Source organism: Cylas formicarius, unplaced genomic scaffold (assembly GCF_029955315.1).
Source record: "Cylas formicarius isolate icCylForm1 unplaced genomic scaffold, icCylForm1.1 PGA_scaffold_7__23_contigs__length_41026272, whole genome shotgun sequence".
NCBI classification, from domain to species: domain Eukaryota; kingdom Metazoa; phylum Arthropoda; class Insecta; order Coleoptera; family Brentidae; genus Cylas; species Cylas formicarius.
Window position 1 is genome coordinate 6,393,893 of NW_026844352.1, and position 14,900 is coordinate 6,408,792.

The 14,900-nt window shown below is 34.0% G+C and overlaps 1 protein-coding gene across 1 annotated transcript in view; it reads right to left on the reverse strand.

Moving 5' to 3' along the window:
- Window positions 1-14,900, reverse strand: part of LOC132704436 (visual system homeobox 2-like) — a 93,804-nt gene that overhangs the window by 22,960 nt on the left and 55,944 nt on the right. Inside the window, exon 7 of the mRNA XM_060674435.1 lies at window positions 2,803-2,977. Within this exon, the coding sequence (XP_060530418.1) occupies window positions 2,803-2,977 (175 nt within the window). The remainder of the gene's footprint in view (window positions 1-2,802; window positions 2,978-14,900) is intronic.

The following is a 14,900-nucleotide window of genomic DNA, read 5'->3' on the forward strand; positions in this document are numbered from 1 at the left end:
TGTAACTAACTAAAAGAAACTTTTAATAGGAAGTTCTTTTAGTTTTTAGGGGCTCAAATTTAAAAAAACACTAAGCCTTTAATTATAGAGCCAATCATATAGAGAATACAACATAAAAATTTGCCATATTTGCCCTATATTTGCTCCATATTATACTATGTTTCGGGAATCCTAATTGCACATGCTTTTTCACAGGTTGACATTTTGATTCGCTTGACTTTTGGTTGTTCATTTGACGGTCTTCAAGTAACTTCAGTTTTCGCAATAAAATTTGATAATAAACAACATCCTATCGTCGTATCGGTTCTTCAAGCAAAAATTGATTCTTTGATTGATTCTTTCATTACAAAGCAGTCAACACGCTTACAATTACAAGACTTTAGACTCCAGAAAGGAGCTATACGTGTCACATAAAATGTATATTTCAAGATGGACTACAAAAAAATGCAGATAACTAGTGTACAATTTAGAAGGACTTCTCAATGATAACACCAAGTACAGTAAATATCTTTTGTATTAATTCTGTATCAGCAACACTCTTGTTATAGTCTTACAAAAACTTTGAGAATTATCATATTCTGTATAAAGCAGATAATAGAGAAAAGTTGGACAACTTAGAAAAAATAGAAACTTACGCAGAGTATAAATAACTGAGAGTTACAAACTAACCAAAACAGCTTCAGATGAAGAAATATAAACGAAAGCGATACTCCTCTGGAGTAAAAATATAATGAGAATAGAAGATAATGAAGTCAAGGCATAAGTATTTGGCTATCTCGTCACGATGAGCTCATATATCTTTATAATGTCCATCAAATTTACCCGATCAGTTAAGCAATTAAACAAATTAACTCATAATTGGAGTTTCTAAAGTTAACCAGAAATAAGGTGAGTGCTGCTTTGAAGTTGAGACAAATTCCCATCTTTCTTGAACAACGCTTAATTTATTATTATACTAACTTGGTGGTTATTAATAATGGAAGCATAACAACAGATAGGTACTCAAGGCAGATCCTGCCAAAATATGTGATTCTATTTGGGATTTACATTGGTGAGACTCAAGAACTTGAGTGGGCTTACTGGAGATACTGCCCAACTAACCAAATGATTTAAAGCAAAATTTTCCTGTTTTATTTAGATTTATTTTATTTATCTTTTTCTGAAATGTTATCCTTTGTTAATACCCTTATTAAGTTAGAATAACAATGTACTTAATGAAGACATGAAGCTATTTGATGAGTACGACGAAATAAAAAATGTTTTTCGATATTTTCGATTATGAAAACTAATGTCTATTACTAAAAAGGAAGAATTAAAAGAATTTAGATTGGTACAGGGCATAGTGACAGTCTCTGTAAAAGACTCAATAAGAAGGCGTATAGGAGGGTATATTATATTGCAATGCATAGCATGATTAGTTAGTTATACTCTAGTTTTGGTTAGTTTGCTTTATAATATTCCCTACAGGCAACCATGTAGACGAATATTTAAGTCGCATAGAATTTTAACTAACGCTTCAGTTTTTATATTTAAATTACTTACTTTTATTTTTATACCTAAAAGTAAACTAGAATCTCTAGGCAATCGTCACTCATTCAACCCTCGAAGCAGGAACAACATACTATTAAATAAGAACAATTTTTATTTCTATTTGGGTAGTTGCTTATTTAATCTACTCCCAAATAACTTAAAACTGTGTACATAATTTGAAGGAATTGGCTTTTAGAGATACATTCTACGTACTCAAAGAGTTTCAATAGAATAGAAATAGAAAGTCATTGATGTTTTAATCTTTTTATGTTTTCGTCTCTGTAATTTTCTACTTTTTCATGTTTTTTTTTTAGTCTGATTTTAATCTTTTTGTCGTCTTTGTTTTATTAATAGTTTTTGTATGTAAGCTTATCTATGTCACTTTATGCGCTTCCTTTAAGCCAAAGTGATTTTGCATTGTTAAAACAGTTTTAAGTCAAATTTTAAGGAATTACTTTTAGCTATACATTCTACATAGTCAAATAGTTTGAAGCTTTTATGAAGATTGATAGATAGAAAATCCTTGATATTTTTATGTTATGAACTTTTATATTTTTTCAATCTTTTTTGTTTTATTTTAATATATCTCTCGTCTTTGTTTTATTAATAGTTTTTGCATGTATGTCTGTTGGTGTTATTTTATGCATTTCGTTTTGGACAAAGTGACTTTTTGAATTGATTATATAACCAAATAAATTTAAGCTGTGTACATCAACAAATAGCTTTAAATCAAAATTAAAGGAATTACTTTTTAGAAATACATTGTACGCACTTAAAGAGTTTGAAGCTTTCATGAAGATTGATGAATAGGAAGTCATTGATATTCTATCTCGTCTTTGTCTTATTAATCTTTTTAAGTATGTTTGTTCATTTCATTTTATACTCATTCTTTTTGTCAAAGTGATTTTGCATTGCATTTATAGCATTTTGTTCGTTTGTGTTGTTAGTGAAAGCAATAAATATATTGAGTATTGAGTAATAAGGACTGTCAATGTTTCTCGATTCTTTAGATTGATTCTTGACAGATTGTTTGCGTAGAAAAGTTAACTTTATTCGATAATAAAAACACAATAATACTAAATAAAGTGGATAATGTAGCCGGCATGTCTTTCGAATATACAGTTGCGAAAAAACAAGCAGGTAACATTAACGGGTCAGTCGAAATATTCTTGAACGGCAACGACAACGAAATTTAGGTGAGTTTCTTCACTAGTTCGATCATGTTACCGGCTTGTTCTGATGGATAAAGTGGACATACGGCCTAAGGATTACCTAGAAGCCAGGGCGCCACGCACTCGTTCTCCTTGGCGCTCTTCAAGATGGTTTCGGGCAGCGGTAATGAGTGGCGCACCATGGCTCCGTACAGGCCGTACTCCGCCATGATGGTACTCCTGCCCCAACATTTTTCCGTTTTACGCCACTTGGCGCGTCGATTCTGGAACCAAACCTGTAAAAACACGAAAACCGGTAAAGGGGCTACTTACGAGGTTAGCGACAAAATTTCCCGGCCTGACATAGATGCAGCTCCTGTATCACGATAAAACTTTGTCTTCTTTTAAATATCAGTAGGCTGCGTCAAATAGTTTTTTATTGACAGGATTTTAAATAAGACGTGTCCGAAAAAATGTCGCAAATAACGCAAATTGAGTATAGAGCAGTCATAAAGATTTTTGACAAAAGAACGGTTAGCTCCTAAAATTATTAATGAAAGGCTGAATGTTGTGTACGGCCAAAGTTCTCCTTCGTGTTCTGTAGTGAAAGAATGGGCAAAACGTTTTCGCATGTAGAGTGTGCGCGGCCTTTTTTGGAACTCTGTGGGTCGGAACCGAAGCCTGTGATAGAAACTATTGTGACGGGAGATGAAACTATGGTTCTCTATTATAACCCTCTATCGAAAAAACAATCAATGGAGTGGCGTCGTAAGGGTGAAGCACCTCCAAGAAAATTCAGAGTCTGCCAGTCGACAAAAAAGGTGATGGCTACGATCTTTTGGGATTGTGAAGGAATTTTTTTGATAGATTTTAAAGAAACTAATATCACTGTCAATAGTAAATATTACGCAACATTATTACGTAAATTGCGAGTCTGCATACGTGTAAAGCGTAGAGGAAAATTGACCAGAGGCGTGCGTCTTTTGCACGATAATGCCCGTGTCCATAGTGCTGGTGTTGAACAAGCTGCCATTTTAGAGTGTGGCTTCCGACAGATAGATCTTCCTCCCTATAGTCCAGATGTGGCCCCCAGCGGCTATTATTTGCTTGGATATTTGAAAAAGGACTTATGTGGACGCCGGTTTAACGGCGAAGTTGAGTTAAAAGAGGCTGTTTCAGCTCATTTTGCAGACAAACCAAAAGAATATTTTTTTAAAACAATTCGGTTGTTAATAAAGAGATGTAATAAGTGTATTGAGGTTAAGGGGGATTATATTGAAAAATAATAAAAAATTGTTACTCTACTTTGTTTCTTTCATATTCAGGTCGGGAAATTTTGGCGCTGCCCTCGTAGATATTACGAAAAGACCGACATTCTGTGGAATATTCAAAATCGTATAACCTGCGAAATGATCTAAAAAGCTGGGGGCACTTTTGAAATATCTATTTTCTTTTGAAAACACGATGTTTTAAAACAAGTGCAAAAAAAATCAATTGTCTGTCCGTTCCAACAAAGCAAGCACAGATATAATCCACGTATCTTTACCACCATAGAAAACTTTTAATAAGAGATGTAATAAGCGTATTGAAGTTAAGGGGGATTATATTGAAAAATAATAAAAAATTGTTACTCTACTTTGTGTCTTTCATATTCAGGCCGGGAAATTTTGGCGCTGCCCTCGTACCAACTAACCACTACACTTATTTCTACATTAATACATGTACCGTGCGTTCAATTTATCTTGGTAACATTTTAATTGGCTGTAACTTTTTTGTTTTTAGAGATAACAAAAATGCAAAATGTAGGGTCAGTATCCAAGTTTGTTTCCAAGTGACGTATGAAACAAAACACTATCAATTTTCTGACATATAAGCCTACATCATATTTTTTTAAATGGAACGCCGTATATGTCAGAAAATTGCATCGTATGTATATGAACATACATCGTATATATATCTTTGTTTTAATTTGTAGGTTTCTTGTTTGATTTTAAAACTACAAACTCCTAAAACGTTTTATTTTTGTAATAACCAGTATAAAACGCCTCAGGTAAAAGTTTCTCAACTAAAAAACCTACATTTACCATGAAACAATCTGGTTATGGTTGTGACAGCGATATTGCAGATATTAATATGCTGACTGCCTTAGTTTAATTTGATTTTAGCAAAATTTTGGACATGATAAATCACGAAATCTTCATTTCAATCTTTCACCACGTAGGATTCAGTGAAGTGTCTTTCAAATTTATGGCATATTTAATATCGGATCGAATGGGTAGGCAAAATAAATGCTAGCAAGATTACGTTTACTTTTCTACCTAAATAGACCTTTACTTGGATACTACTTCTCTTGTTGCCCTTAATTTCCTCCCTTCGGTTAATATTATGCTTAATTTTCGACATAAATTTGTTAATGTTATTGTAAGTAATGTTAAAAGCAATAAAAATAATTATTTAGTTTAAGTTTAATTTTTTACTTTTGGAAAGGGAAAAAAGTCACGAGCACTCAAGTCAGGCCAATAAGGAGGCTGGAGATGTTATTGTCATTGATGATTAAAGCAATAAAGCTTTCATTATTATTGTTATTTTTATTATTATATAGTTTGAATGCGTAATTTATGCCCACCATGAACTAAGTTTATATATATTCCAGGAAATATTACTAATTGTTTACGAACGAGTGTCTGACACGTCAGCCAAACATTTGTTAACACTTGCGAACGAACAGGTGTTTTCGCCCTTATCAAAGCCAGGGACGGCCAGAAGGAGAGTGGCTGTTTACTAATAGACACTTAGCTTTTCGAGTATATATTGGTTCGTAAATATTGCGTTACAATAGAAGACTAACAACGTGTAAACTAATACCTTGAGAGGCGGCCCACGTATGTTTCCTAAGGGTTATCGGTTACAAAGCGTAGGGGGGCTGAAATAAGCGATATTCCGTTTTCGGAATTTTGTCGGTTTGCGAATGAAAATCTCGCTCAAAATTCTGTCCGAATGCAATTTGGAAATCTCGTAAACAGCTGAACGCAGAAAATTGGTCACTTGAAATAAGAATCAGCACATTGGTTAGCACATAAATAAATATATTTTATATATATGTAAATATATTTATCATCAAGTTGTAGGTTTGTTTTACAATAGAATAAATGAGGCTCTTGAAGTGATTTCTAAAATCTCCAAAACCCTTTTTGGTAATAAAAAAGGAAATTATCAAGCACGATAAATTGGAACTTTGCTTGAACGTGAGTAAGATCAAGTCAACTGGACCCCCTATTTACCACTTGATCATAAAAATTTAATCTATATATATTTTTTGATCCCCAAAAGATTTTTTAAAATTTTGATTTTAACAACAAGTGTAAGAGATAAATTTATGAAATTTTTAGCATCCACGGCCAAATGTCTATATTTTAAGAATATATTAACGACTTAAAATTATTTGTTTATTTTCGTATTGTTAACTAACTTTTAAGTTAATAAATGAAAATATAGCTGATTTCTTGGTAAAAAAAAATCATGTTTTTTTATCGGTCACATGCTTTATCTATTCAAGTTTAAGATTCTCGAAGAAAATTTCACTGCTCGTCATTAGTTTAGTCAAAATGAATTTATTTATGACAGCGCGCCGGGCGCCGAGCGCTGTGGAAGCGACGCGCTGCCGACCGTCTCGAACTGCATTGCAAGGTTTTATCAGTGATAATTTAAAATAATAATACAAAATATTCTTATAAAACAAATTTTTTTATTATTTATGTTATCTTATTATAATTATTATTAATAAAATTTTAATTTTTTAAACAATGTTATAAAGAATACTATCAATTTTTTAAATTATTTTTACCAGAGTAAATTTAGAAAAAAATAATCAAATTTAAATTTTTAAAACTGTTATGGTCTATATTTATTTTTTCTAGGTAATTTTGTAAATTATTATTTTTAAATTTACTAGTCAATACTCCATCTTTAGTTGACAAAAGAAAAACCGCTCCGTTACGATTTCCATTTGTATTTCGCGTATCCTAGTCAATAACAAAATCATTTTAGAAGTAATTCCTATCTATTCGTGACATAAGTTTATACGCAAAGCATGAAATAATTATTAAAAATAAAAGCTGAAGTCTTGTTGAGTTGTGTTTTTTTTAGTTATTTTAGTTATTTAGTATTTTTAGTATTTTAGTAATTTTTAATTGTAATAATAATATTTTCTGTGATTTAAAATGGGCCAAGTGAATTATGAAATTATGTGATTAAAAAATTAGTTTTAATTATTATTAAGTAGTTAATCCTAATATTATTAGTTAATCCTAATATTATTAATTTAGTTAATCCTAAAAATGATTTTGGTGTTGATGCTGATTGGACTTTTTTCGCTACATCTCATGGCAACGGAGCGTGTGATGGCTTAGCAGGGAGTGTAAAAAGACAAGCTTTTCGTGCTAGTCTGGAACGTGATATAAACAGCAACATAAAAACCCCACTTTCCTTTTTTCAACCTTTTTTAACTACAATAAAAAATACTCGCCAATTTCATTATTACAAACCATTGGAAAATTTTTCACTAGAATGCAGGCTCGTTTCGGAGGATGAAAGAGTATTCATTTAAAAAAGAAATAAGTTGAAAAAAAATAAAATAAAAATAACTGACGACAAATTTACAATTAAATTATTTAAGCTTGTTTGTTCTGTTCAGTATATTATGATTGTAAATATTGTTAAAAAAATAAATTTTATTAGTAATAATTATAATAAAATAACATAAATAATAATAAAATTTGTTTCATAATAATATTTTGTATTATTTTAAATTATCACTGATAAAACCTTCAATGCAGTTCGAGACGGTCGGCAGCGCGGTGCTTCCACAGCGCTCGGCACCCGGCGTGCTGTCATCAATAAAGTCATCTCGTACAATGCGATATCGAAATGTTAAGTCCACTGTTGCTTAGCAAGGTTCTCCTAATAATGAATGCTGTTCTGGCTTGCTCGATTCACCTACGTATCTCTAAGTCTGGAACTAGATCTTCAGTTATCCAACCACCGACATATCTGAACTGGATGACCTTTTGGATGTTCTTGCTTTTCACATTTATACTTAATTGCATATTTCTGTTCTGAAAACCACTATTACCTTCATCTTGTCTATATTGATCTTCATTCCCAGTCGTTTTCCTTCAGTATTTATTTTATCTATTAGTCTTTGTAGCGCTTCTTGGCTGTCGGCTATTATGATTGTATCATAAGCATAGCGAATCGTAAAGATTAAAAAGGAGAAGGGACAGAACACAGCCCTGTCGTACATATAGAGGTTCTTTATGATTTTAAGATCATTCTCATCTATCGAACGATCTTGGAGCAATCTTATTAATTCTGAATGGTTAATACAGTCGAACACTTTCTGTTTCTGTTTCTGTGGATTATATATTAGAAGAGTTTCAGGACCTGGCTGATCATTAGGAATTGATCACAACTATTAGCGTTTGGTTTTTTTTGGTATTGGTACGAAGGTTGATTGAAGCTAATCCTCTGGTGGGTCCATAAACGTCATTAAAGAGATCTACCAAGGCGTCTATATTGTCTACCTCTATGTATGTATATGTCGTCTGGGCCTGGTGCTTTTCCCAGTTTTCTTTATTTGATTGCCCTTACAATTTCTGACTTCAATATTTTAGGGGAGGGTTCACTTTTATATTCACTTTCCGAGTTTCTTCTAGTGTTTTCTGAGTATAGTTGCTGTGTATTGTTTCTCCAGTGTTGAAGTACATCCTTGGGTTCAGTGATTGATTTATTGTCCTTTACAATACCGTTAAAACTACATCGTTTTGTATGACCTGTTACCTCTTTAACGAGTTTGGGTATCCTAAAGTGGTCATGTTTTTCTTCCAATATGTCTAGCATCTTCTGATATTTGGTTCGGTCTTTATTTTTAATTGATCTGCGGTCATCCATGATTGATAATATTTCGTCAGCCATTCATTTATTCTTTTATGTAATTTTGGGCAGCGATCAGGGTCTTGGAGATGGTCACTATAGCTTTTTATTATTATTCCATTTGTCTTCTATTTGTCTAGATGTTGTCGTGATATCAGTTAAAACCTCATTTAGTTTGCCTGTGACTTTTTGTTTCGCTTTAGGTTGCTTTAAGTTATTTATGTCGATTTTCTGTATGGATCTCCTTTTAATTTTCTCTCTCTCACATTCCCGTGTGGATTATCTTTAAGAAGAGTTTTAGGATCTGGCTGATCATTTGGAATTGATCGCAACTATTAGCGTTCGGCTTTTTTGGTATTGGTACGAAGATTGATTGAAGCCAATCCTCTGGTGGGCCCATAAATGCAATTAAAGAGATCTACCAAGGCGTCTATATTGTCTACCTCTATGTATATGTCGTCTGGGCCTGGTGATTTTCCCAGTTTTCTCTCTTTGATTGCCCTTACAACTTCTGACTTCAATATTTTAGGGGAGGGTTCACTTTTATACTCTCTTGCAGAGTATCTTCTAGTGTTTTCTGAGTACAGTTGCTGTGCATAGTTTCTCCAATGTTGAAGTAGATGTTTTTCTAGCAGCCATTGTTCTGATATTTGGTTCGGTATTTATTTTTAAACGATCTGCCGTTTTTGTAATTTTCAGCAGCAATCTTGGCGGTGGTCGCTATTGCTTTTTTAATATTATTCCACTTGTCTTCTATTCTGGTCGGTTGTCTAGATGTTGTCGTGATATCAGAAAAAGCCTCATTTAGTTTTTCTGCGACTTTTTGTTTCACGTTATAAGTTTTTCATGTCGATTTTCTTTATGGATCTTCTTTTCATTTGCTTAAGTTAATTTGACGAGAGAGAAAAAAAGATTTCAAACAAAACAGTTTCCTTTTCTAGAGTAGATTACGTTAGAACTGATTTTGATATACGTTAATTTGGAATATTTTTGAGAAACCCCGTTTTTTCCATTTTACAGTAGAGGTTACGCCTCCTAGCGGCCGTTTTATGAATCTGAAAATAATTCCCAGCATTTTCTCTTGGCGGATTTACCTATAAGTATTTTTTTTCTAAGTTGAAGAGATAAATGTTCCCGAAATATGAACGGCGCCAACCGGTACATTGCTCGCAATCAACGCGAACGTTTTGAAATAATCCCGCCTGTCGGTCGGCACAAATCCGTTTCTTCGGGACGCGACCGCATCGCAACCGTTATCGAATTTCCCGTAATCCGTCGGAAAATTAGTAATGGACGTTTCCGATTATGATTTCCGCTCGGCACTGGCGAATCGGCGGACAGCAAAACAAAACAACGGCGACAGATACGACCGGCCGAATCACGCCCGCGGATATTCAGCGTAAACTTATTATCCGGGATCGATCGGTGCGAAAAAGCATTCTCCGATTTATTCAAACCGGAAATAGGCGAAAATAAAATGTTCCCTACGATTTCTTAGATCTTCCTCACTTTGGACTGGTGTTGTGTACACTCATGTTTTTAAGTGTCCCCAGAGAAAGAAAACTATTGGATTTAAATCAGGTAACCTGGATGGCCATAAATGTGGTCCAGTACGCCCAATCTAGCGATCAGTATAATTTTCACCTAAATACTGACGTGCTACTAAACTGTTTACCTGTTTAATAAATTATCTGTACTGCTCACCAGTAACGCAGAAAGTGAGGCCCCATTAGGAAATCCCATATAACTCCAATCCAAACATATACCGAAAATTGCTCTTGAAAATGGTTTTCAATTACGGCGTGAGGACTATTATCGGCCCACACATGATTGTTATGGAAGTTTATTGTTGTGTTACCGGAAAAACATGCCTCGTCGCTAAGCAACGCTTGTGATAAAAACCTTGGATTTTGCACTAACTTATTTTATGTAAATCTACACAAAGTCACTCTTAGCGGAAAACCCCATGGCAAAAGGGCCCTCGTTGTATATGATAAGGGTAAAGTTGTTGATAAAATTTGCCATACTAACACAAGAGTAACGTTTAATTTGGTTGCAATTTTTCTCGTGCTTGTTCCTGGGTTTTCTTCAATAGCATTTATGACAGCTTCCTCTATCTAAACCATTCTTACTGTCCTTGGTCTTCCTATAACAGCAGTAGACCTCTTAAAACTACTCGTTTCACCAAATCTTCACGGTTTGTGAATTGCACCATTTTCACCAAAACAAACAAATAATTTGTTAAATAAACTTTTAAAAACCACCAGCAAACAAATCAAGTGCAATTGACAACTGTCGTGTTATTGTTAGAAACAAATGAATTACTGTCGCTTAGCAAAGCCCACTTTGCCACTTTCCTATTAAATTACTAGTTTAATTTAAAAAAAAAGTACATTTAAAAATGATGATGTAGTAGCAAGTGTCGTCGCAAAACAAATACGGGAGATAAAAGACATGACCGTGAAAAAAATTATTACAAATTATACTTATTTCTTTTTATGGGCACTTTACATAAAAATTTGGTAGAAAATAGTAGATGCATTTAAATGGTTCTAATTTTTTTGAATGGGGATTTTAACAATAATTTTTGTTCAGAAAAAGCAGTGACGTGCCATTTTTTTCTTTAAAAATATTCACTTAAAACCCCGTACGGACGCCACTGGCAAAAATAAAAATAAAGCTTTTGTGTCAAAAACCACCTGTCAATAATTAAAAGATGTTCACCACATTTGATAAAAATATCGAAAGTGATATAAAAATTATAAAAGGAAAAACAATTTTTCTAGAAAATTTGAATCACCTTTGTTTATATGAATTTTCAGTCTTAAGGTTTCTTAGGGTTTGCCAGCGTACTTTTTTAACACTCTGTATTAACAGACACAGAGTAAAGTGGGAGCCAGTTTTAGTCAAGCTCTGAAGAAGCCAACAGGATGATTGGCGAAACGTCAGCAAGTTGGGGGAATCCGGAAGATCTGTAAATAGCAAAACCCACTCTGTACGACATTGGTATTGCACAAAACTCAGCACCTGATTTAACTCATCGCATAATTAATTGCTCAAATAAGACTTACTTAAATATGACTACAGATCGTCATAGTCATTACCCAAAACGCGGTGAGTTTTTGATATATTTAATGAAATATACCTGTAGTATCTATCGCATCAAAACGGATTAACGATACTTTTTCTATTAGATGCAAAACGGAATTTCTCCGTAAATGCGAGTAACGATCTGGAAAAATTCTCCAAGTAATCCATGCGAATATAAATGGCGCATTAACTCAAACAACGTTTATTACCACGTACCGATATAGAACGCGTATAAATAGACGTTTGATAAAGCTCAGATAGATAAAAGTGGACGAATTTTTGGTCAAAAATGCAGCGCGCATAATTTGAATACAATAAGAAAATATGGTTAAAAGACGAAAAAATGTAGATAAGGGTGGGTAAAAAAAAACAATTATTATTTTTTTGCTTCTGGCACACAAAAACTAGTTGCTAGTTACCTCTAGAAAGTGATTACAACGTATGAACTCTTAATATTAATAGAACCATGTACAAAAATGGTTTCTTCTACTTTTTCAATAAATCGAATTGAAAGAAAAATGACTTGTTTTGAAATGTTTTTAATTATTCTTATGGGATATTTAATCCTATGCAAAAAAGGCATAGTAGGTATATAGTAGATATTAAATAAGTATACACTTTCAACCCATTTTTTTTAATCACCTTCAGCGACCTTCTCTGAGTTAGTTTCTTGTCCCTTCGGTGAAACAAAAGAAGTACGGTTGGTCCTAACAGTGACTAAAGGCAAAATTCCGTCTTTGAATAGGTAAATTAGCAGGGGAACACTGGCGAACCTTACCACTACATTATTGCTAACCCCTTAAGTATTTAAATGTTTTAGAGTATTTTAAAAAAATTAAAAACCGCGTTGGTAAGGGTCCACGAAAAAAATCGTTTCTCGAAAACGATTGGAGAATAAAAAACTAATCCGCGCTACATGCGATGAACTTACGCGGCCCAGTTACTATTTCTCGAAAGCAATTTTGTGTTTGATATTCTAGAAAATGTTCAGTTCTTAAAGAACACATGTAGAAGTCAAATATCTGATTTTATCAAATTCAGAATACATATTTGACAGGATAGATGTACCCGCACTTATAACTCTGAGCTTTGAAGCATTTAAACGACACTTTAGACGGTATACCAATTAACATACTGCAATAAAAAGCTGTAATTGGTTCTTAATTAAATTTAGCAGATAAAAAATGATTTCAACTAGTCCACTGAAAAAACATGTGATATTTTATGTTTGCCTTGTATTGGACAGCTGCGTCTGTTTGCAGGAAAGACTTGTTTATAATAAAATGAATAAAAAATTGACCAACGCCCTGTATATAATCGAAAAAATGGCTGAAATAAAAGTTATAATTCCGCGTTTCCCCCACCACGCACCAACGTTGATGGAAGTTCGAACGCGATCGGGCCAAATCTGTATAAGTAAACAAAAGTGTTCGAGTACGGGGATTGAGGGCGGCGTCGGCGTCGGCGTCGACGTCGATGCAACTTCAAAAGGTGTAATTTCGGCCCACAATGCGACCAATTGGCTCCCGTCGCGCTACGGATTTAATTAACAAATTAAATTAGAAATTGACTTTGTCCAGACGGCGGCATCGACTGACGGAATATGGGATTACCTCGGAGTTGAAGCAAGTGGATATTAAACCCCCTGGGGGGTTGAAATTTATGTGCGTGTGCGACTGTCGACTACAATTTGAAATTTTAATTAAGCAGGCCAGCAAAGATTTGGAAAACTGACAGTTTCGTACTTAATTCCTTTCACCATCATTTCAGATATATTAAGATCCGAGAATCTGGAACCAAATCTTCGTACCTTAATTGAAAAATGCTTGTCTGGAACATATTTGTCTTATAGCAGTCAAATTTTTGAACAAACGTCGTAGATTCTTAGACATTTAAACTCTACATACATTTTTGCATTGAAATCGAAACTAATAATAACCTCCCAATCTTAGATATTCTTATCACTAGAAAATCAGACCTAGCATTGGGTCATTGTGTTTACAGAAAACCTACGCCCACAGACCGATACCCAAATGCATTGTCACATCACCATCCGGCCCAAAATCATCGGTTATCAACTTTCTTGTTTACAGAGCCGTAAAACCATCTCAGCACGAATCACTGAACCTAGAGTTAAAACACCTTATCTCTGCTCTTGTCTCTGATAATTTCCACATTAAATGAATTAAGCGTTCCATCACAAAATACACTTCACCACAACCTTCCAATAGCAATGAAACCGAAAGCAATCCCACACTTGCCACTGTTGTCCTTCCTTTATATTCAAAATATCACTCACCATATATCAATCATCGTCTCGAATGACTGATTCCCATATCGGTGACAGGTAGAGACCTGAGTCGCAGTTAAGATTGTTAGGTTGTTTATAGATTTCTATAGACTCTCGGATTTTTCGTTGGTAGAAGAACTGATTACATGCAAGAATTTTAGTTTTATAGAATAAAATTTTATGTCCGGTTTCATGAGTGTGTTCGGCAACAGCTGAAGAGTTTATTTGTCTTAGTCGCAAGGCTTTTTCGTGTTCTTTAAGCCTAGTTGATATTTTTCGTCCGGTCTCTCTAACGTATTCTTTGCCGCATATGCGTGGAATGCTGTAAACTCCTGGCATCTCAAATGGAATTTTGTCTTTGACGGACCGAAGATGTTGAGTTTTTGGACAAGTCGTAAATCTGGTTTTGACGTTATATTTCTTTAGAAGTTTTGATAAGTGGTCAGTGATGTTTTGAATGTAAGGAAGGATAACAGTGGCAAGTGTAGGATTGCTTTCGGCGTCATTGCTACTGGAAGGTTGTGGTGAAGTGTATTTTTTGATGCAACGCTTAATATCTTTAATGTGGAAATTATTAGAGAGAAGAGCAGAGATAAGGTGTTTTAATTCTGTTTTCAGTGACTCGGGCTGCGAGTTTTACGACTCTGTAAACAAGAGAGTTGATAACCGATGATTTTTGGGCTGGATGTACGTAGGTTTTCTGTAAACACAATGACCCAATGTTAGGTCTGATGTTTTATTGAAAAGAATATCTAAGAATGGAAGGTTATTATTAGTTTCCAACTCAATGTCTAAGAAAATCTACTAGGGTTTCTTGACAATGAGGCCAAATAACAAAAGTATCATCGACGTAGCGTTTCTATCACTTTGGTTTTAGATGAAAGGTGCTTTCTTCTCAAAGGCTTCCA